Source organism: Crocodylus siamensis, chromosome 14, assembly GCF_052110815.1.
Source record: "Crocodylus siamensis isolate JL-2025a chromosome 14, ASM5211081v1, whole genome shotgun sequence".
In the NCBI taxonomy this organism is placed as follows: domain Eukaryota; kingdom Metazoa; phylum Chordata; order Crocodylia; family Crocodylidae; genus Crocodylus; species Crocodylus siamensis.
This window is the reverse complement of record NC_143408.1, coordinates 14,733,280-14,757,767: the sequence shown is the minus strand read 5'-3', so window position 1 is coordinate 14,757,767 and position 24,488 is coordinate 14,733,280. Positions and strand designations below refer to the sequence as shown.

General features: G+C 48.7%; 1 protein-coding gene across 3 annotated transcripts in view; it reads right to left on the bottom strand.

Moving 5' to 3' along the window:
* The window catches only part of DDX25 (DEAD-box helicase 25), a 36,587-nt gene extending 19,585 nt beyond the window's left edge, over positions 1–17,002 (bottom strand). The window contains exons 1-5 of one of the 3 annotated variants that reach the window (XM_090027041.1): positions 16,847–17,002; positions 16,141–16,188; positions 7,457–7,592; positions 3,123–3,215; positions 1,052–1,154 (exon numbers count right to left, since the gene is read on the bottom strand). In XM_090027041.1, the coding sequence (XP_089883167.1) occupies positions 1,052–1,154; positions 3,123–3,184 (165 nt within the window). In that variant the 5' untranslated portion in view covers positions 3,185–3,215; positions 7,457–7,592; positions 16,141–16,188; positions 16,847–17,002. Of the gene's footprint in view, positions 1–1,051; positions 1,155–3,122; positions 3,216–7,456; positions 7,593–16,140; positions 16,189–16,686 lie in introns of those variants that run through there. The other 2 variants (XM_090027039.1, XM_090027040.1) reach the window with 2 other exon arrangements.
* Positions 17,003–24,488: the final 7,486 nt, after the last annotated feature.

The window sequence follows — 24,488 nt, the reverse complement described above, 5'->3', positions numbered from 1 at the left end:
CCAGAACCTAGTGCACCAGCACACCCCACACATGCACATACTCACCCCGCACCCACCCCTCTCTGCATACCCATCCCCACACCATATACAAAAGTAAGACTTTAATTTGAGTTATTATGCAATCACTTTTATACGCACTACAAAAAACCATAAGTCAGGACAAAAAATATTTCTTGAAATAAAATTAAAATAGTAGATGCTTGATTTTAGTATACAGTAAAAGTTCCATTAACCTGCACCTTACAAGCCAGCATACTCTATTAATAAACAGGCACGCCGGCTGTAAGGTAAAGTGAAACCGGAAGCGCCCACCATGGCACTTCTGGTTTCTCCGAGCCACCATGGCCCGAGGCAAAGCAGCTTGCCCTGCTGAGCCCCCAGGGCCTGGGGGCATAACAGGTTGCATGGGGCCCGCCTCCCTGTCCCGCGGGGCCTGTAGAAGGGTCAGTGATGCTGCGGGAAGAGCGGAGATGCCCCAGATGCAGTGGGAGAAGCAGTGGCCCGAATAGGCAAGGGTGCCTGTTCGGGCTGCTCATTTAACCAGCATATTTTGTTATCTGGCATCCCTCATTCCCAGGGGATGCTGGATAACAGAGCTTTTACTGTACAATGTTTTTAATCTATAGTTTGTTAAAGTGGTACCTGGTGAAAGATTTTATTTGTGCAGCCCTCAACAGCTCAGAACTCACTAAGTAGCCCTCCAGCTGAAATAATTACCCACCCCTGATTTAAGATGACCCCCTGATGATTCTAGACATGGAAAATTATAACGACGATATTAGTTTTCCTTGTCCAGAATCTAATTATTGGGGGTCATCTTAAAATTCAGGGTCATCTTGGATTTGGGCAACACCATACCATTCAAAAACTGATACTACAAACAAAGCAAACATGAGTTATTTAAAACCATGCCATTATAGTAGCCATAGATATTATATTAACAGCAGTAAAATATTCAGACTGATGCACTTTGTAAGATGCCACATATTCTCTCTCTCTAGTATATATGTAAACAATCCCTCCCAAATTAGTCTTTTTCTGCCCAAGTTACCTGTGGATATTTCACAGCTGCATTAACTCTGCTTAGCATGGCCAGGACAAAAGCTGCAGTTTTCCCAGTCCCTGACTGGCTTTGTGCTATAAGATTTTGAGGTCTGCAAGACAACAGAACAGCTTAGTTACAGATAAAGTTTTCTAATTAAAACCATAAGCACTACAACACTATACAAGTGTATACGGTACTCTATAAACACGGATCAGGATCCCTTACTCCGAAGAGTTTGCATTCCAAATAGAACAAGAAAAAACTGCAAGGTAGTAGCTCAACAGAAGTTTGTGAACATGCAAAATAGGGTTTCTAGAGAGACTGTCTAAAGTCAGACAGTCCCTTTTATTTTGGGATGACCACAAAAGTACAAGGCCACTGTCCCATTCTAAGCACCTGTGAAGTATCTGAAATGACACTTTTTCCCAGGTCAATCAGGGCAAATTTGAGTTAATTCAACACACCTTTCTGCCATTCAAGCTGTGTGTAAGCCCCATGCCTGTTTTGATTTTTGTCAAAACCCAGGACCATCAGATCCAGTGTAAACCTAACTTCTGCTTTAACCCTAAAAGGGGGATTTTAGGAAACGAGAGAAGACAGGAAAAGTATGCCCTAAACAAGGGGCAGCATAGATAGGATGACCAGGGTGGGAGGACCAGGGCCAGCAGGCACCCATGTGGAGCAACATCTGGAATGGCTATCTGCTGCTAACAGCCTCATGTCCTGCTGCTGCAGCCACTACCAAAACCCAAGCTGGACGTGGCAGCCCTGGACAGCTGGCTGGTGGAGCCACAAAGGCCATACAAGCAAAGCCTTTCCTCGCGTACGGTGAATCAGGGCAATTGCCTCCAGTCCCGTGCTTTGACATCCCGGCTCTGAGGGCTGTGGCAGAGTGGCTGCCTAGTAGGGGTGTGCAAAGCAGGCTGTATTTGATTTGAATTTGGCTCAATTTGGGGGCCAGTAATTTGACTAACTGATTCTAAGCTCCATGGCAGACCTGGAAGTGGACCAAAAGTGCTTCTGGCCCACTTCCAGGTCTGCCGCCAAGCACGCTGGGGACCCCTCAGTGCTCCCATGAGACGCTCCATTCACCCCACCATCTCAGTGTTCATGAGCTGTGCTGGTACCTTGAAGTTTGTAGAAAAAACATATAAGGCTGCGTCTACATCCAAATTGTCGAATCTCTATGAACTGAATCGGAGGCTTCTGATTCTATTTGGAGAGATTAATGGATCTCTTGATTCAATTCGGATTCGGAGATTTGGCCGCTGAACTGGGCTGAATCTCCTCTGAATCGAAGCAGCAACTGAAGCTTCGCATAGCCCTACTGCCTAGCACTCGCCCTGCAGCATAGCCTGGCCTGGAGCCCCTGCAAGCCTACTGAGCATTGGGCACTGAAGCTCGGCATCCTCCAGCCCAGCCCAGCCCAGCCCAGCCCTCACCTCAGCTATCCCATGGTGCAGGCTGTGCCAGTGGCAGCACTCTCAGTGCCAGAGCCATCACCTCCACCCTGCTCTATAAAAATGTTAAGGGGCCCCTGCACAGGCTGATTTGTCCTGGGCCCTGCACCTCCCTAAGGTTGGTCCTGCATACAGGGGCCATCCCCAGCCAAGTCCAGCCACTGCAAGGACGGGATGGAGCCTGGCCACAAGCCTCTGCATTGTCCTGCCCTGCCCTACTATCAGGGCTCCTGGGAGTCCTGGGGTGCATGTGTGTGTTGGGGGAGGGGTACTGCATGCATGTGGGGTACGTGTCACAAGCCTGGGCACACCAAAGCTCCTGCCCTCCCCAGGTGCTGAGGAGACCCTGCCAGACCTGCCTAGGCTCAGCCTGAAGGAGAAGATGAGGACCTTAAACTTGATATTACAAGACATGGAACAGCAGTAGGAAAATTTCAAAGAGAGCCCGATGACACAAACAAAGGATGACATGCAGATAACTTTGGAAGGGACACTTGGAATCTGCCAGGTATGGGAAAAGGCAACAGGCAGAGAGGCTAGAGAGAAAAACGCTACAGAATGGTTTTGTTCTCAGTGTCTAAACAGCATGTTTTATCCATTATATCACAAGTACTTACGGGTGGGCTACCATCATAGGAAGAGCAGTCTCCTGGATCTTTGATGGTCTGTTGAAACCCATGGCATAAACCCCACGGAGTAACTCCTCCTTTCTGTCAAAAGAAAGATGAATTCATTACAAGCAAGTGACTGAGATACCTAAATTATACATATTAGAGTAACAGAACAAAAAGCATCCAAACTCACTCCTTCCTTATTCTCATTTTCTCCCAAAAGATTTTTGTTCGTTTTGTTATTCCCCAATGTTTTGTGTAAATAAGCAGTAATAGCTGAATCAAAATGAACAAAACTCTTCCATTTAAAGTTTTCATAGATTCATAGATGTTAGGGTCGGAAGGGACCTCAATAGATCATCAAGTCCGACCCCCTGCCTAGGCACAAAAGAGTGCTGGGTTCAGATGACCCCAGCCAGATGCCTATCTAACCTCCTCTAGAAGACCCCCAGGGTAGAGGACAGCACCACCTCCCCTGGGAGTTCATTCCAGATTTTGGCCACTCTAACTGTTAAGAAGTTCTTCCTAATGTCCAGTCTAAATCTGCTCTCTGCTAGCTTATGGCCATTATTTCTTGTAACCCACAGGGGCGCCTTGGTGAGTAGAGCCTCACCAATTACCTTCTGCGCCCCCTTTCACCACAGAGAAGCCAAGTTAGTTACCAGTGACAGCTGCATATATCCAAAATGCATCCTGTTAAAAGTGTTGAGTATCAGTACCTTACATAGGTAGGCAGCCATTAGTACAAATATTTTTAGTGAGAAGTAAGATCAATTACTTCACCTTCCACAGAAATGCAACTGCTTCTGGATACATCTTTATTAGCACTATCAAAAATCAAAGGAGAGTTCAGGAAAAGAAGAAAACAGTCTATTAACTGCAAAATACAAGGGGAGTATGAGGAAGCTTGAATGCAACAGCCAGTATAAGAATTGTATTAGCTAGAGGTGCACTGATACATCAGTCTGATATCGGATCAGCATCAATATAAAAAAAATGTTCTGTGTCGGAAATTGGCCCGATGTGGCTGATAATTTGTCTAATAAATGCCCATGCCTGCACGCAGGCTGTAGGCAGTAAGGAGCACAACCCGGCAGTGTGGAGTGCTGCGTGCAGCTGGTAAGTCTGGTGTGGGGGGAGGGGAGATGGGTGTGTGTGGGGGTAGATCAAGGCCTCCGCAGTGAGGGAGGGTGTGGGGTTGGGGCTACCCAGCCGGGGCCAGGGCAGGATGGAGGCACAGCTCTTTTGGGGGGTGCAGAAAGGGAGGAGGAGGGGCAGCTCCTGCCGCTGTGCTCGGCTTATCCGGTGCTCACCTGAAGGCTCCCATTGCTGCTCCCCTCACTCATCTAAGAGGGCATGGAGGGGGTGTGTGCCCCTAGACCTGCGTGGGGTGGGCTGGGACCAGGCTCTTCCCAGCCAGGCAGATCTGGGGGCACACCCCTCAGGGCAAGTGGTGGGAGCTGTCAGATGAGCATCGGACGAGCCGCATGCAGGGGCAGGAGCCGTGCCCCCTGATGAGCTGTGCCTCCATCTCGCGCCTGTCCTGGCCCCAGCCCGAAGTTGCAGCCCACCCCATGCCACACATATTGGGGGGGGGCACATGCCCCCACCCCCAATGAGCCATTTGCAGCTCTGTTCCATGCCCCTCCCCATCCCGGCTGGTCAACACCTGTCCCAGCCGCAGCTCCAACTCCATTCCCTCCCTCACTTCAGGGACCTTGATCTGCCCTACCTGACACCCTTTCCCTCCCTTTCCACCATACCAGACTTAGCAGCTAGACGTAGCTCTTCAAGAGCTGAGTATCGGAAATCAGATTGGTATCAGCCGATACACCTCCTTAAAAATTGGCCATTGGTATTGGCCCACCCCTAGTATTAGCATATGTGAAATTACCTGAACCATATAAACATAAACAGATACTAATCTTCTTCTTTTAAAAAATAAAATCAAATCAAATCAAACAGACAAAATGGTTTGCTTAACAAACCAACCTAGATAAGGCACTCAGTTAAGGATCAAGAAGTCTTGTAAGTCTAAAAAGCAACTTCTATACCAAAGTTTTCCTGTTGGAATCAGCCCCTATTGCTGACCACCACGCAAAGGAAACCCCACATTCAACTAAGCTACCACAGTATGCCAAACAAAATTTGAGGCAACCACTCCATCTCCCAAACCACCTTTACCCAATTACCTACCTAAAAATAGTTTGGGGAACTGCCTCTATTTAAGAAACAGGTGTTTAAGGATACAAACATGCTTTAAAAAGAGGGGTACACAAAGAGTTTTTGGGCTGATACCAATGGCCAATTTTTAACGAGCTATGTCAGTGGGTACTGATCCGATTTCCGATACGTGACTGGGCAGCTTGGAAAGCAGCATCCAGCTGGTAAGTCTGTTGTGGAGGAAGGGGAGAGGGCAGGGGTGTGGGGTGTAGACAGAGGCCCCTGTGGTGAGCGACAGAGTGAGGCAGGCACTGCACAGCCAGGGCGGGGCACAGGATGGAGCTGCAAGCAGCTCATCCAGAGGATGCAGGGGGGGTGGAGGTGGCAGCTCCTGCTGCTGCATGCACCCTGGGAAGGCATGGCGGGGAGTGTTCCCCTGGCTTTGCATGTGGGGTGAGGGCAGGCTTTTGCTGTGGGCTCAGGCTGGGGCAGTGCTGGGCTCTTCCTGGTCAGGGAGGGCTGGACCGGGCTGCGCTCGGGGCAGGAAGGGGGTTGGGGTGGCTGCAGCCCAGCTGGAAGAGCCCAGCATCAATCCAGTCTCAGCACACAGAGGCAGCCTGCCCTCGCCCCCATGCAGATCCGAAGGCACATGCCCCCCCAGGCCCTCCTGATGCTGCACAAACCCCAGGAGCGCCCCTCCATCTCCTGGATGAGCCGCTCACAGCTCCGTCCTGCTCTCCACCCTGGCTGTGCAGCACCTGCCCCTGCCCCACTCCCTCCCTCACCACTGGGGCCTCGATCTACCCCCCTCCCCAACACCCCTTCCCTACCACAGACATACCAGCCAGACCCGGTTGCTCTTTGCTCTGCCAAGCTATGCTCCTGGCCATCTGCATGCACAGGGCATTTATCAACCACGTTATCAGCCACATCAGCCAAAAAAAAGCCAATTGTCAATGCAGTCAATTTTTCTTATATTGGTGCTGATCCAATATAGGACCAACGTGTTGGTGCACCTCTATTTAAAAATATTTTGCTTTTCAGATGCTTAAATGTCTTAGTTCAGATACTGCTCCACCTGCTATATATGCCATTCTGCTGAGCAGACACATGGCTACACGCAATCTTTTTAAAAGTGTTCTTTGTTCCCTACTGCAAAACACATCATTGCCCAGCTCCTCTTTCAATTGTATACAATTGTCTGGAAATCCCACAGCTGTCACATGTACTACCCAGATTATTATAAAAAAGGTACCTTGCATAGCATGTTCTTATCATTTCAGTTTTTAATGTTATGAGGACAGCAGCTCAACTACTGTGTCAGCTGCATTAAGCTGCAACTCTAGTTGAACAGAAGCAGACGAAAAGTTACCACCACTACTTCCTACTGCACACTGGGGTTTCCTTGGAAACCCTGCATCCACAAAAATAACTATGTCTCAGTACGTTTGTGAAATATCTGTGATCCAAGAGTACTGCATATGGTCTGTATGATAAGACACATTAACTATACAAACAAACTGTGTATTTTAGTATACATATTTACCAAGGTTTAAACAGTTTCCAAACATGCCTGTAGGATGTTTTATTTTCCAGCTTGTCAAGAAAAAAAGAAAAATCCACAGTCTTTTCTAAGGTGCTTATATCACTACTATATTTTAAAATTATTGCTGCAATACACTGGGTAACAACCATGAGTGGAGTCTGGTAACTGAAGGTAAAAAATCAGATATAAATATAAAGCAACAGATTGGAATAGTCTTTGCACATCTTTCTGATGTTTGCGGTAGCAAGGTTTTTGCCCAGGTTTTCAAGATTCATTCCCGATTTCAAGGAGAATGAACAAAAATAATAATAAAAAAGTAAAGGTCCAAGGCCCTTGGAACTCCAAAAACCAAAATATAGTCAAGGCACGTCAGTGTCTTCGGTCAATAGCACACAGAATGAAGCGGCTGGCACCGCTCTTTAGCAACCGTTGACTTCCCAGCCCAAGTGATTGTGAACCCACCCATGAAGACCTGGGTCAATAGAGAGAAGCCTAAAGCACAAGCCCAGACCAGGGCTCAGACTGGTCTCTCTGGTGCTGCAGCATGTTACCTACTCTGCCACCACACCCCAGAATAAGTAGTCACCACCAGTCTAAGGATGCTTTTGTTCTGATCTGCCTAAGTACTCACAGATGCAGTTCTTCAAACGTTTTCACTGAGAAGAGAGGGGAGCTTGGGTCTCGTTGCAGGACTTCAACCCGATGACTGGATTCTACCAGAGACTTCCTTATCAGCTTGTTTAAAAGTGAATTTTCTGCTAAATCCGCTAGGTAAACATGAAAAAGAAGAAATGAAAAAACTGCTTCCTCACCTGGTAGGTAGTGTAATAACCAAGCTGTGACTTCTGTAAGTGCTACAAAGGGAGTGTTGTACAAAGTGAAAGTAAATACTAGCCCCTTGAAAATAAAAATGAACTCAACATGCATAAGGTGAAGAAGCATTACAGAGCTGACATGATTCCCCAGGGCACCCCCTCAAGACTCCTGGGATGTGTGCACTTCTTTGCAAAGGGGGAAAAACATTGCAGTAGGACACCAATCAGACAATACAACCAATGAAAATGAAAAACACCTTTGACGTAATAAATGAATTCAATATTAAGGGCTTGAATTATGTTAGTAAGCAGGAACAGGGAACACTTACTCGAGAATGAAAAAGTTCACAAGGAGTTAGTTAGTAGTTTCTCTTATAAAGAACTCCATGTGCAGATATGTCCTTAAAAATAATTATAGTTTCATGCTGCTCAGACCACTTGAGAGATAACACATCTACACAGTTTCTCAGGCAAGTCAATGTTTAAATAACTGTGCCAAGAACAAAAATAATAAATGCTGCCTCAATCCCAAAACCAGGCTTTTTAGAACTAGCAAGTTTTGTTTTGGTTCTTTTTTTTTTTGGGGGGGGGGGTAGAGGGAGACAGGGCAAGGTTATAGGATATGATTATTTGCCAGAAGCCCATGAACAGCTTGCTATTCCTGACAAAATTTGGTCTTGTCAGTCCTATATTAAGGGTCTACTGTCTTGTCAATGAATCTCTAACTCCTATTGTAGTAATCAAACTTTGGAGACAAACTGCAGGGGAAGAAAGTGAACCTACTAAATACTTCACCATTAAAATTATCCAGAAAATGTTTAAAATGTTTTAAAATCAACAAACCATAAATTCAGAAATGTTAGAATCAAGGCTGCCTGTACAATGTTAATTTAGTTAATTTAGATATATGCCCTTTCCAGGAATGAGGAAAACAATAGCTGATATGAGCTGAAGCTCCTCCTACAGTCAGACCCCATTTCCTTGATAGGCTACCACATAAAGGAAAGAAAAAGAAACAGCAAAGACAGAAAATACAGAGGCTGCTGCTGGTGCAGACTCTTGCCTATAATTTGAGTACTAGAAAAAGGTGGGCTTGGTCCCTAGTCTTATCAGCTGCTTGAGACTTGGCAAGCTTGCACCAGCACTGGGTTGACCTTATTTCTTTTGACCTTGTCTCTGTAAGCCTGTGACCAAAAACAAAGTGAAGCAGACTCCACTGACCATGACAGACTTAACACAAAGCAAAGAAATGGGAAGAAAACAATTTAACTGGGGAAGAAAAGGGTGACAAGGAAGGGACAGATCAAAGTTTCCTGTTCCAGGTTTTGTTCAAGACTTCACTGGTTTCACCAGCTTCAGCTGTCACATGGGTCTACCTCTCTCTATCAATCAGTACACACTAGAAACAGGGGGTGTCTATGCATGTTCTGAGATTGGGGGGAATCTTTAATTAGAGTGGCTCCTGGACAGCTATTTTAATTAACACACCACAGCATCACATGTATTAAGCATCCACATTTCAAAATGGGCACCAGGGGCACTTTAACTAAAGTTCATTCAATGAGTTTTAGTTAAAGTTTTAGTTAAAGTGCCCCTGTAATTTACTGTGGCACTCACTCGAGCATTTCGCCTTCTCCAGCCAGTCAGGCACTCCTGTCCCCTTGTGGGTTGGCAGCTTGCCCTCTGGCGCAAGTCCTTAAGGCCCCCAGGGGTTCTCACCTGCCATGACTTGGTTGGAATGGTTATTAGTGGGAGGAAGTTCTTAGGTCCTGCCTCCCATGGTTCACTCTCTGATCTCACATGCAGGTCTTTGGTTTTGGGGCTCCACCTCCCCTTCACCCCACCTAACACAAACCAAATGAGATGTTAAGTCTTGGCTGAGGCTACCTGTCAGTCATCAACCACGGCTGGGCATTAGCCCCTATTTTCAGCCCAAGTTCAGAAGGTTTACTGTCCTTATTGGGGCCTCAAGTTGGCCTGACTCATCTACTCTTCTACCCTGGGATGCACCTTACTTCAGGTCTCTCTCCCCCAGGGTTACTCATGGGTTTTAACACTCCTGTTTCTCCTCTCCCTGCAGGCTCACCACTGTCTCAGTCTCTGTCAGTGTCATCTGGGATCCACAGCTGCTGGAGAGGTGAGTATCCTGGCTCCTCCAAGCCAGCTTTAGCTGGGCACCCCAACTCTTGGGGTTGCCACCACTCGCCTCTGCTGGGGCATACAGGCACTTCCCATTGCTCTGGACACTCAGGAAGATCCACTTCTGGTCCTCCCTGGATGTTGGCCAGCGGGGATTTTATATCCCTCTACAAAGCATGCCACCAGCACCAGGGGGCGTTTTTGATCTTTGGCAGCATTCTGCTGCTACCGCTTTTCCTGCTGCTTTTACGCTGGCGGTAAGATTATTCTCGTGGCGGCATCCCCACCACAGTCCCCACAGCCATTTTGAAACACAGGGTGCTTAATACAAGTGATGGTGAGGCATGCTGGAGCATTCTAATTAGAACACTCCAGCAGACTTGATTAATGGTCTAATAGATGAATTAGGATGTACAGGCACCCTAAGTGACAAGAGCCCAATGGAGTCTCAGGGATCCTAGGACTCCAGGAGAGTGGGGGAGGGATGGAAGGAACAACAGTCATAATGGTGACGTTTGTTCCTTCTAGTCCACCCATGCGTCTGGTACATGTATCCTATGAAGCTTTGGTAAGTAAGCATTTTGTCCACTACCTTCCAACACACCAATTTCCATTTCCTGAATTTCAATCCCTCTCTCACCTTGCTTACAAGACATGTTCTCAGTGATACTATGGTTTGTCATTAGGAATTTTCATTTGAAACTGGTTTGTTTTGGATTTTTACCAATTTTTATAAACATTTTTATGCATTAAACTAGGGGGACTTCTGCTGCATTGGACAACTTAAAGAACAGGACTTTGCATAACAGGTCTTACCATTTCTTTGCATCAGCAAATATCTGTGAAACCTACTGGAAAAGTTTCCATTTGCTTTTAAGGTTACTCTATGTAGGAATTGATTATCCACTGCTACTATGTCCTTAGCTTAAGTGGCAGAGATGGGTCCAAAGGTTTCACCACTACTCATGAACACATGGGGAAGGCGGAGCCAGCAATGCCACAAAATTAAATTTGGAGGAGGGAGAGGAGGTATTTTTCTTTTTTTCTCCTCCAATTTGCTAACTAATCTGGAAAGTTACACACAAGAAGTTACATTAAAAGAACATTAAGATTGCAAAATTAAGTTAGATGTACATGATTATAGTCATACTGCACAATCACAAGCCAGTTTTTCCCCCACAGGATACTGTCAGTAGATAAGACTTCAGAGAGACCAAGGCAAATTGGAGGACTGGACCAAAATAAATCTCATGAGGTTCAATAATGAAAAGTGCAAAGTCCTGTATATAGGAACAATCTCATGCATCGGTACAAGCTGGGGGCTAACTGTCTGGGCAGCAGTTCTGCAGAAAGGGACCTGGGGGTTACAATGGACAATAAGCTAAATATGAGCCAACAGTGTGCCGTTGTTGCCAAGAAGGCTAATGGGCTGCATTGGCAGATGTGTTGCCAGTAGATCAAGGGAAGTGATTATTCCCTCCTATTCAGCACTAGTGAACCCACATCTGGAGTACTGTGTTCAGTTTTGGGCCCTCACTACAGAAAGGAAATGGACAAACTAGAAGGCAACAAAAATGGTTTGGGGGCTGGGGCAAATGACTTATGAGGAGAGGTTGAAGGGACTGGCCTTATTTAGTCTGGAGAAGAGAAGACTGAGGGGGGATGTAATAGCAGCCTTTAATTACCTGAAGGGGAGTTCAAAAAAGGATGGAGCTGTTTGTTCTCAGTGGTGGCAGATGACAGAACAAGGACCAATGGTCTCAAGTTGCAGCAAGGGAAGGTTAGGTTAGGTTAGATTTTAGGAAGAACTGTCTCACTAGGAGGGTAGTAAAACACTGGAACAGGTTACCATGGAGGCTGGGGGGGCACGGTGACCACCTGTAGACGGAGGCGGTGGCAGTGATGAGTCGCAAGCTCCCACAGGCAGCCACGATGGTGTTGGCAGCAGGGGCGGACTGATCAGGAAGCTCCTGCAGGTGGCAACAGCAGTGTTGGTGGCGGGGGACAGGTGGCAAGCACCGACCAGTGGTTGGCAACCACCCGCAGATGCCACTGTTGGCAGCAGCCAGCAGCGATCAGGGGCTGGCTACAGACACCACCAGTGGCATCAGCACCAAGGGGGGGGATGGCAAGCAGCGACCACCCTCAGGTGCTGCTGGCAGCATCAGTGGCACTTTTTGCAAGGGGTGCACTGCCAAGCTCAGGGGGTGCACATGTACCCCTACATGTCACCAATGCCCACAGAGGTAGTGGAAGCTCCATCCTTGGAGGTTTTTAAGACCTAGCTAGACAAAGCTTTGGCTCGGATGATCTAGTTGGGGATGGTCCTACTCTGAGCAGGGGGTTGGACTAGATGACCTCCCAAAGTCCCTTCCAACTCTAACTTTCTATGATTCTAAGACAGACTTGTTCTGGAGATGAGTCAGGATGGTATAGCGAAGAAAGTTATTTGCAAGAGCCCTAGCCCAGTGCTTCTCAACCAGGGTGCTATAAGACCCCCTCAAGAGAGTTGTGTCACAAGCACCATGGCAGTGGCCAGGTAAACCTGCCCTGCACGCAGAGCTGTAGCACATGAATGTTCCTCCCACATTGGGGTTCTCAGACAACTTTATTCCTGATATCTTCCTCTCCTCCACCAAACTCCAGCACCAGCCTCTTCCCACCCACACTATGGTCCAATCTACTTTTTCCTTGTACAAAACTCTTGTCCCTCTGCACTCGAGTCATCTTTCCCATACTGCCTGGCCACCAGGAGGGGGATCACCGAGATCACAGAAAAGCAGTCTCAATTCTATTTCAGTCCTCAGCCCACCCAATTTGATAGAAAATGCCAGGCAAGTCCTGCCAAGCTCCTATAATCCTGTGTTCAAGCCTACTCAATGCAGAGAATCTCTGGACAATTTCTCTGCAGTAAGTCTCTGCTGAGCATGTGCAAAGTGGCATTATTTTCCCGAGCAGTACAACAGAAGGCAGATCTGTAACCCCAAGCCACCTTGCACAATCAGGTTCCTGCTCCAAAGCATAGGGTGAAACAGCTTTTCTGCAAAGCTGTTAGTGGAATTTAACATAACAGAACAATGTATTTTCCCCTAGCTTTGTGAATGGTTTTGGAAGAAATGAAGTCAGCCTTGGACAGAAAAAGAAAAAACCTTTCAGTCCAAACAGTTAACATTAGGCTATGTAAGAAACAACTGAAAAGAGCTACATCTTGCAATGGGATGCACCAGACAACCATAATAGATGCTCTGCTTTCTCCATTCATAATAAACTTTCCTGACTACATAAATATATTTCCAATTAGTGCGTGATGCATTAGAACGGCTGTGGGCAAAATATAACCTGCCAAAGGACTCTATACAGCCCACAATGGGTCCCTTGGCCCTGCCTGGCCCAGGTGCAGAGGGCAGCCCAGGCTGTGGCACATGCAGCTGGTCCCACTGCCCCCCAAGCACATCAGCAGGGCTGGGGCAGCACAGCTGCTGGACTAGCTTCCTGGTAGTCTGTGCAGCAGCTGTTCCTTCCAGTTGCCACTGCCAGGCACCTGACCCATCTGCCCCACATCCACCACCAGGGCATCAGATGGAGCAGGTGGGCAGGGTCTCCATGGATGCTGACTTGGGAGTCATGTGGGCCAGGCACTTGGTTGGGCAGACTGGGCTGGGACCATAGGCAGGCAGGGAACATCCATGAGTAGGACAGGCAGGCAGGGCTGGGATCAGGATCTCGGGGTGGTAACAGCATGGGGCTGGGGCATAGGGCAGAGTCACGCTCCACTGCCAGCACATCCCTGAGATGAGCGCCAGTTTTGCAGGCAGAGGCAGGGGAAGCAGATCATGGCTCTGTCCCAGGCTCCAGCCCCACACTGTCACCACCCCAAGGTCCCAGCCCCACCTACTTGTCCCACTCCCAGATGCCTCCCCCTGCCCCCCCGCCCCCATCCCATCCTCCTGGCTGAGCACTCTGCCCTACAAGTCCTGAGCCGGTCTCATGGAGACCCTGGGATCACCAGTGACAGCGCAGGGTAGGGCCGGGCCCTAGAGGTGCACCAATGCATTGTTCTGATATCAGATCGGCACCAATATAAAGAAAATTGACTGTGTTAGAAATCAGCCTGATGTGGCCAACAATTTGGCTGATAAATGGCCCATGCATGCGTGCAGCTGCAGCACAGCACGCAAACAATGAGGAGCACAGCCTGGCAGCATAGACAGCTGCATGTAGCTGGTAAGTTTGGTGTGGTGGAAGGGATGGGGGGAGTGAAGGGGTGTGGGGGCATAGATCAAGGCCCCTGCAGTGAGGGAAGGAGGGGCGCTGAGGCAGACACTAGCCAGCTGGGTTGGGCGTGGGATGGAGCCATGGCTTGTGCAGGGAGGCGGGGGGGCAGCTCCTCCTGCTGCACACACCCCTGGAGGGCACATGTGGGGGGCATGTGCACCCCAGATCTGGTGTGGGGTGGGGCCAGGCTCTTCCTGGCAGGAGGAGCCGGATTAGGCCAGGCTATGTTCAGGACAGGTGGTGGTACTGGGAGGAGGTGTTGGGGGGGCTACAGAAAATTTGGGGGTGACTGCAGGCCCCCCCCCCTTTAGCCCCCTCCCAGTGCCACCTCCTACTCCAAACGCAGCCTGGCCCAGTACTTCCCCCTGCCAGGAAGAGCCGAATGCAGCCCCCGCCTGCGCAGATCTGGGAGTACACACTCCAACCCCCCAATGCCATCCCAGGTACGCTTAGTGGCAGAATCCACCTCCCATTTGCCCCAGATGAGGCGCGACTCTGCCCCATGCCCTGCCCCAGCTGGGCAGCCTGCCCCGGCCCCACTCCCTCCCTCACCACGGGAACTTTGATCAGCGTTCCTTCCCTCCCCTTCCACCACAACAGACTTACCAGCTGCATGCTGCTAGGCTGTGTATCAGAAATTGAGCTGGTATCAGCCGATGTGCCTCCTTAAAAATTGGCCATTGGTAGCAGCCTCAAAAATGCCTATCAGTGCACCCCTACCAGACCCTAGGGCACAGCCACTAAGGGAGTTTTTGGGAACTGTTGTGGGCAGGGAGGAAGGGCAAGTGCTGACCCAGCCTGCAACAGCTCACCAAAGCTCCCTAAGTGACCCTCTGACTCAAATAATTGCCAACTCCTACATTAGAAGGTAGGGAGGTGGGAAGGCGGACAGCTGTACTCATGGCCCGCCTTGCTCCAATGAAGCTCAACTTACATAGCTCATTGCTCAATGCAGCCTAAATGGGAAATCAGTTATGGAAAGTGTGATGCATTTCTTTTGAAAACCTATCATTTTCAGATATATAATTACATGCATGCTCGAGACTAATTTCATCTTCTTAAGTGTCACTCTCATTTTCTACAGTGACTTTTTAATGGCACTGTCACCATTACATAGCACCTTTTATATAAACTTTACCAATTGTAAATGTTAAAACAGGAATCACTCAACCAAGCGGAGAAATAAACTGAAACCTAACAGCTTGTTGATCAGTATTCAGGCTAGGAAAAAAAGGACACTTTGGGGGTTAGCTAAGGTAACCAGAATTTCTCTGACTTTAAAAGGACTAAAAAAATTACAGCCTGCATCCCTTGTCACCTTGTCCACATATTTGAAGCAAAGCCCATGATTCTTCTATTAGACCAACTTAAATAGCTGGAGAAAAAAATTTTAAAGCAAGCTTTTGGATTTAAAAACCCTTCATCAGGTTGGATGTTTTTGCCAGAGGCCAGGGGCTGGGCTGGTATGCATGCAAGACAGGCAGTCAGTGAAAATGTAAATTGAGTCACTGGGTGAGAACAGACTCTGGATTCTTTACTTTTCATTCCATCCAGGAAGAGCACACACCAACTGCAAAACTTCCTCAGCCTGACAAAGGGTCTTTAAACCTGAAAGCTTGCTTTAAAAATGTTTGTTTCCAACTATTTAAGTTGGTCTAATAAAAGATAACAGATTCACCCAAAGAACCTTGTCTCCCTATGTCCTTAGACCAACCCGGGTACAACGTACACCCCTGATTCTTCTGTCTTTTACACTATTGGAGTGGTTAAATCTAATAAAATACCTTATGAGTTGACTAACAGTCCCCCAAGCACTGGGGTTCCTCATGAACACATCAACATTGTACTGATGTACCATTACCATTAGCAAAAAGGAGATTGAAACTCCTCTAATCTGAAGGGCTGAGAAAACAGGACTCTTACATACTTCACTGGCACGGCCTAGTCACTAGATGGGAGTACAGAGTCATTGCGCACGTGCTCCCACGAAACCAAGACATGGCCAGCAAGCCCGCACTTCATGCTGAAAAGACAAGACAATTCCCCTTTAAACATGAAAAGCTTGGAAAAGATGTGCTATTCCCACCTTCATCATCATCCTCTTCTTCTTCTCTATTAGTTGTAGTTCTGTTTCCTTGGAGGGGGGGAAAATGCAAGATGTAAATGGCAATTTACAGGCTTATAACCCAGTGTTAGCTACTTTAGCTACTTTAGATACAGTTCAGCAGAAGTGGGTCGTTACAACTGTGTACTAAGAAATGTGGAGGTGGTCATGTACAAAAAGGGACTCGTCAAGGCAAGAGGAGTTTCCAGCCTAGGTGTTACTACTGCGGCAGTAGCCAGTGGTCAAAATCATGATGCTTAAGACTGCAAGGTGTCTATTGCCCACCCCATTTTCTTACTCCAGGTGACCAGAACCAGATTCTCCCTCCGCATCTGTGGTTTCCCCAAGCCAAAACAAGAATCCATTTTTGGATGGCCCACATAACCTTGCTTTCAACGGTTCAAGCCACAAGGGAAGACTAGAGAAAAACCAAGTTCCCCTTTAAACACGTGAAATTCCTGATTTTTAACGGTCACAGCAGAGACCGGTGAAATGCTCCGTTCACACAGAGGGGCCCCGAGACCTTACCCGGGCGCGGGGCCTCTCCGAGCACTGGGCAGCAGCGGGGCGTTTCCCGTGTCCCTCAACATGGGGCAAGGCCCAGAGCAGCAGAGGCCTGGGGGGCATGTACAGCGCGGGCAGGACGAGGAGGCCCCCGCGTCCGCGGCAACCCCCGGCCCGGCCGCACCTACGGAGGCCGGGCGTTCAGCGCAAGGCCACGCGGCCGCAGGACGGGCCCCCCCGCGGGGCTGCGGCCAGGGGCCGCGGAGGCCGCCGGGGGGGGGCAGCTGGGAGCGGCCCTCCCGCACTGAACCGCGCCCCCGGCGCTCGGTCGCCGCCTCCATCGCCGCCGCTGCCAGAGCGCATGCGCGGGGAGAGGCGCGACGGCGGGGCGGACAGCGAGTCGCCGTTGCCGCCTTGTGCTCCCCCGCCCCCCAGCACGAGGCGGCCGGGCCGAGCCGCCCTACGGGGGCCGGGGCGGGGACGTGCTGCGGGCGGCTGCTCGTATCCTGGCCGCGGAGCCAGCCCGCCTGGGCCTGGGGACCGAGGAGCAGCCGGAGCCTTGCAACACCGGCACCGTGACCAGCGCGATCCCACGTGTCCCGGCAGTGGGGAGAGACCCGCCACAAACCTGAACACTGACACGTGCCACAGGAAAGGAGCCGGCTGCCCTCGCCAAGGACGGTTTCAAAGGAGTGTTAGGTGGGGGAGGCATGTCAGCACTTCCCCCGGCGGGGGTCTCCCCCTCCGCACGCCCACCACCACCCCCCTTCTCCGCCTAGGGTTACCATATTTCCCGGTCCAAAAAAGAGGACACCTGTCACACACGGGCGGGGGGGAACGGGACAGGGGGAATATGCTGGGGGGGGCAGTGACATGCCAGTGCCCTGCCCCTGCCCGGTCTGAGCCACTGACCCCCGCCCTGCCAGTGCCCCTCACTCACCCAGCTGTAGTACCCTGCCCCCGCTGGGCCATGCTGGTGCCCCTCACTCCAGAGCCCACCCCCTGCACCTCCGATGACCCACAGTCCCCCGCCTCCACACTGCCAAGTCGCAGCCCCCCAGCCCTGCTGGCAGCAGCTCCAATTCATGCAGGTGGCAGCAGAGTGTGTCCGGCCCCAGCTTGGGCTGGAGGGAAGAGGAGGGCAGGTTTGTGGCACCTCTTGCTTTGGGATGAGGCTGCTGCACCAAACCAGGCAGCCTGGTCATGGCTCCCTCCATCTCCTTCTTTCCCCCTCCAGCATCCCCCGGCCGCTCCGTCCCTGCGAGCACAAGCACCATCCTGTGCTGCCCACCCGGCCGCAGAGTTCCCTGCTGCCCTCGAAGGCCCCCACCCGCCCCCTCTCCCTACTGGAGAACAGGCAACCCCACCCTCGTGCCCTGTCACAGCTGAACCCCCGCTCTGACCAAATGTCTGGGTTTTTCCTTTGCTCTGGGGGTGGGAGCAGGGGGAGGGTATTCAGAGGCAGCAGGGAGCACTGCATGGGTCTGTCTGTGCCTCTACAGCTGCAGGCAGGTATGTCTGTGCTTCCTGCTGCCTCTGATCACCTTCCCTGCTTCCACTAGTGGAGCAAAGGAAAATCCCGGACATTTGGTCAGATTTAAAAAAAACCACCCAGATGGGTGATCAGAGGGCTCATAAAGAGGACATATCCAGGAAAACCCAGATGTATGGTAACCCTATTTGGTGGCACATATGCACTTGGGCAAAAGTGTTATGGACACACACACATTAAGCCCTTTGTTATATCAGAATGTTAAAAATGAGTTATAATATGGCTTTGTACAGTCAGAAGACAGCATAGGTCCCTGCATATGGTGGCTACATAGGTACATAGTTGCTGTATGCAGATGCAATCAAAGACATGCAGGTGATCACACAGCCTGCAGCCCAACAGCCAGACCCAAGCAGCAGTTTCTATTTCTCTATTAAGAGGTGCAAACAGAGAAAAAAAACATTGCAGCAAATACAGTTAGGCTCCTTCCAAGTCAACAACAAAGAGTGTAGCCTTCCCTCTGTATGGAGAGACTACTTCCAGGACACCAAGGAACATACGGCTTGTCTGCTTGCTAGCAGTGTCTTTCCTAGTTTGCCTGCCTCCTACTTGCACTGTACTGCTGGTTCATGGGCCTTGTTCTGCTGTTACTAAGAACCATTCATTGTTTTCACTTTTTCAAAATACTGTGTTTTTGTTTTCTGAAAATAGGCAACAAATATTTTTTAAACACGCCAGTATCTTGCATCAGTGGCTCCAGCCCAATAGTAATAATAATGCAAAGATCACGTTCTGCTCAGTAATCATTACTTCAGGTCCTGTTTAATAAGGGATATGATACCACCGGTGATGAGACTTTCATGGGGAAAAAGCTGCAGTGTGAGGATAGGTTAAATTCCCTGAGGCTGCAGCAAAGAGACCCTTCTTGAGTGTGGTTACTTGGAAGAAGTCTGTGTTAAAAATAAAAATCCACAAACTAAAGGAAGTATTGGATCCCTCACACTTCCTTAAAGGGAATGCATGGAAGTTATCTGTCATCTGTCCATCTAGGCACCTGTCTGTGGTGTTCCATCCTCACTCCAGTGTAAGAGATTATATAGCTCAGGAACTTCACCAAAATCTGATCAAACTCACATTTCTCCAGTTTTGCATGACGATTATTCTGACAGAAATGTTCAAGAATAGGACAGAAATGTTGACAACACAGCTCCCATTCTCCAAGAAAGCAAGTGTCCTCCAGGTACAATGCTACATGTAGACCTAATACATCCTTACAGCTACTTATGTAATGAAATGTAGCAGGTGTGCTGAAAGGCAGAACATAAATTTAAAGTTAACAGGATACACAAAGTGGCCATGACAGTTTTCTATTCATCATGTTTGTGGGCACAAATCAAATACTGGTAATATAAGGGATATGTCCAAACTAGTATAAATCCAGGCCAGCCAGAGTCTGAAATAACTCCATAATATAAGGCAGTGGGAATTGACTCAGGATGATGAGCCTATTTGGAGCCCAATAGTCTACATAAAGCATCCACACAGAGCTATCCTTCTAAGAAAAAGAAGTGGGGCATATCCACTATGAATATCCTAAGGAAGGCTATTTGCAAGCATGTGGAGGAGGAAAGACTAATTACAAGCAGCCAGCGTGGATTTATGAAAAACATATCATGTCAAACAAACCTGATCTCCTCCTTTGACAAAGTAACTACTTGGGTAAATGAAAGGAATGCTGTGGATATACTGTATTCAGTAAAGCTTTTGAGAAGGTCCCACACAACCTTCTCAAATGGGTTAGATAAAACTATTTTAAGGTGGATAGATAACTAGCTCAATAGCTGCAAACAACAGGTAATTATTAACAATTTGGATGCTGGGATAGAAAGCTTCTTGAGCAAGTTTGCAGATGACACAAAACTGGGGAGGACTGCAAACGTGTTGGAGGATGTGAGCACAATTCAGAAGGATCTTGACAGACTGGAAAGTTAACAGGATGAAGTTCAATGCAGACAAATACAGGGAAGGGAGGAATAATTAAACCAAATATAAAATGGGGAACACCTTGCTGGATGGCAGCTCTGTGAAAAAGGACTTGTGAGTCTTGGTAGATCACAAGTCTCAATATGAGCAGTATGATGCAGCCACATGAACAGCGAATGCAGTTTTGGGCTGCATCGATATAAGCTTTAGAGGTGTGAGACACAGGAGGTGATCTTGCCTCTCTAATCAGCATGGGTTAGCCCTCATCTGGAGTAGTGTGTGCAATTCTGTGCTCCACATTTTAAAAAAGGACAGAGAGAAGTTAGTGATGGTCCAGAAGCAGGCAACTAAAGTGACCAAGGCAAGTCATATGAAAAGAGGCTGAAGGAGCTAGGCATGTTTAGTTTGTGGAAAAGGCACTTAAGAGGGGACATGATAGCAGTCTTCAAATGCTTGTCTTTATTAGGATGCAGTGACAGCAAAGGCTGTGTGTGAGGAGGAATCTCTCTTGTTAGAGAAAGGAGGGCCCTTGGGCCAAGCAAGGGTAGGAAAGGGTACAGAAACTCTTAACCCAGCATTGAGGTTGGGGGGAGTCAAGGAAAAGGAACCCTGGGCCCAACAGCTTGGACTGTGGGGCAATCACAGCTGAAGCAGACACCACAGGGGGCTGAAATGCCAAATATTGACCTTATAGCTATGATCAGGAGACAGGAGATACAGCAGATTAATTACAGTGGGAGGCTGAAGTGGAGAGGTGCCAACATAAATAGGCAGCAGAAGCAGCTTCTTTGAAGCAACACTTTTAGCAAGGGAGAAAGGAAGGGTGAATAAAGGAAGTTAGGTGCCTGATTGCAGCTGAGGCTGAAAAGAATAAGGGAAGCCAGGAAACTAACAGCTGAACACCAAAAGACCCAGAACAATGACCTTTGTGTAGAGAACCAGAAAACAAGGGCAGTCCTGACTATAGCTGAGGAAGCATGTGAAGCAGGGCAGCTTACTGCAGTCAAAGCCAAGGACGAGTCAGAACAGCAGCTTAGTACATTCTTTGCAAGAAGCACTGGAGAGCTTGAGAGTTAAGAACACAGATAGGCTGAGAGAGCTCACGACTGTGCTGGAAGCACAACTAACAGAGCACATAGAGATGACTGGCACTGAACGCCAGAACGATCTACTGGAAGTGGAGGCACTGAGGCAACTGTTAACAATCCCAGGCACAGCTAGAGCCTGTGAAAGCAGGAACTTTGCAGACTGAAGGGACCCAAGGACTGCCAGGACACAGGTCAGGAGCTGAGACAGCATGAGGCACAGACTGAATGGCAGGTGAGAGACGGGCCAAGGATTGGACACCTCGACCAAAAGTTGACAGAACTAGACAGGACAGCCAATAAAAAGACTTAATGACTGAGTAGGGAGCTGGCATAGCTCACCAGCTAGTACAAGACAAAGATGGTGGTGTTGAAAAGGTGAGTGTGGCAATTAGAGGCCGGGCTGGGAAGGGCTCAGGAAAGAGAGGCCTGGCAAAAGAAGACCAAACCAAGAAACCAAACAGAAGCAATATTCATCCTTCCCCAAACTGCACCCACATGGTGATCCACCCTGAACAGAAGAAGGAAAAAGGTACCTATACTGGGTGAGAAGGGGGATGAAGGCAAAGATGCTGAGGTGGCAGTTGTGGGGTATATGCATTAAAAGGCTATGAAGGAGGGGGATCCACACTAAAGATGCACCCACAGGGAAGTGCTGCTACAGATATCAGAGGGGGCAACAGTGATTGCAGGTTTAAAGGAGCAGGCTGGAGAAACAGCACCCATAGGGACAATGCCAGGACCCTGAATAAAAAGAAAAGCCAGCATCAGTTGCTGTTGCAGATGACATGACAAGGCAAAGATGGGGCTATTCCAAGAGTAATCAGAATAGGAAGGAGTGGCAGAAATTCAAGGAAAGCCAGAGTGAGAGTTGCTCTGTTGGTGCCAGAAGAAAAAACCTGAGAGACGGAACTGGGAAGTCCACAAAGCAAGGCAAGCTCAGTCTGAAGTGAGAAGAGGGAATGTCTACTCTTTTCAATAGTAAATGGGGCAGGATACTGGAGAAAAGACTGAGAGAAAGGGCAAGATATTTATAAGTAACCTGCCAGAGAACAGACTGGTTGACTGTTGAGAGACTGTTCACGGATAAAGTTGGAGGGGTTACTTATGTAAAAATATACAAAGAGGCTGGAGGAGGGCCCAATGGCTGTGCAAAGGTGGAATTCAGAAATGAGGACAGTGCTTGAGAAACACTAAGGACTCAAACTCAGTGGAAGCTTGCAGGGAGGCCTTTAGATATGAAAGGAAGCTGGTGAAGGTAAAGAATTTGGGAGACCTCCCAGAGTACAGAAGCTCTAGCTCCTAAGTCCATGTGGGGTAGTAGGATATGGGAAAGGAGGAAGCCACAACTTATGGTTACAGAAGGAAGTCCTCCTGTAAGTTGAAATAGGACCACAGCCTGGGTTGGGAAGGAAACCACCTGCTACATGGCAGCTGCCAGGTCTGAGATCTGATGACCTGTGCTGACTCCCGTTGGTGCAGGAAGATGATGAGGGCTGCACACATGGGTTTGTAACATGGGGTGTGTGTAACAGAAAGCCTTTTTTAAGGGAGAAAGAGGCCAGGGAGAGCCTCAGGTTGGGGGCAACTGTGATGGAGAAGTGGCAGGAGAGCTGGCCCAGGGAAATGGGAACTATGAGCACTCATTGAAGAGGTAGTTGATCTGCAGTAGAACAATGCTCACATGAGCAGTAGGAAGCCTACTGCAGTGCCAGCTGCTTGGCTGGAGCCCTGCAGGGGAAACAAGGCTTGCTGCAGTTACGCTATTATGGACACTAGTTAGTGAGCCCGCTTACTTGGCACCTGTGGCCAGTCACCTGCTGGCAAAAGGGCAGGACCTGGGAGAAATATAAGCCAGGGCCAGAGCCAAGGTACTCTCTGGCCCTAGAGGCTGAAGAGGAAAGAGCTCTGTGGTGAGTTACTGTTTGCTGAGAAATGGACAATGCTATGCCTGGAGACAGCAAGTGAAGGGCTAGCAGTAGGCTAAGGCCCATGGCTGGATAGGAGTTTTGGCATATATAGCCAGGAGACTAGAGGTCTGTTGTAGTCTGAAGGCACTCTTACACATGTTCTGGGGGGGTGGGAGGTTGGTGCTTTAATTCATGCAGCTCTGAATTATTCATGCTCTAATTAAAGTACTACCATGTGTCCTGCATCAGTGTCACTGTACTTAAAAATGGTAATGGGAGCACTTGAACTAAAGCTCATTCAATGAGTGCCCTTGCTGTACTTTTAAGCATGGGGATGCTGATACATGAGACATAGGAAGCTACAGAAGCACAGCAATTGGCATGCTCCAGACTCAATTAACTGAATCTGTTCCAATGCGCTGGGATGCTTGTATGTCGGAACAGCCTTCATGCTTGTACATAGGTGGCCAGAGTGCTCAAGTTTTTGGTTTTAGTTTTAACAGGTGATCTGCATTTAGGATCACTGGGGGAAGGCTGAGGTCCCAATAGTGCCTGAGGGCATGGGAGCGTCCAAAGCCACCTAAGGCTTACCAGAATTAAAACCCTAAATTGTTCTGAGGAGGATGTGACCACAGGACTTGGGGAAAGACTGATTGCATAGGGAAAAATTAGGAATAGGAGGGATGTTAATAGGCTTAACATAAAGGCACTGGAAAAGGATACGGAGCCAAGAACCCAGGAAGGAATCCATAGATGCCATCCTTAGGAACTCTGCTTGGACCCTGTGAAAATTAAGTATTAAAAGAAAATAGGTCCCACAATTGCAGAGAACTTTCAGGATGAGTATCTACTTGTACTGGTAGGTGGCTACCTTGAATAAGGATATCTTATGACCCTGTGAGGCCTGGGATAAGAAAAAAATGCAAAGAGGAAAAGACATGGAGGAAAAATACTTCTGAAGAAGCTGGAAGAGTCTGGGGATGACTGAAGAGTGCCTCCTGTGCTCGGGGCTCCCCATGGGAGCTCTCAACTGTCTCTTGTGGGCAATGGAGCTAGAATGAAGTAAAGACTGATCTGCTGAGGGCCTTGTCTTCCCAAAGTGATGGGACACGGAGATGAAGCATATGGGCTTTAGGATGAGCATGTAGAGATGTCTGGGTGTGGCTTGGAACTTATGTCAGTAGATTTAGGGGAAGGGGCCAGTGGTGACCTAATGACTTTCTAAGGGCTAGTCTTTATAGTTTCATGCTATTCAGACCACTTCACTGTTAGGGCTGCCAGGCTCTGGAATGGGTTCCCAAGAGAGGTGGTGCTCTCCCCTACCTTGGGTCTTCAAGAGGAGATTGGATGGCTATC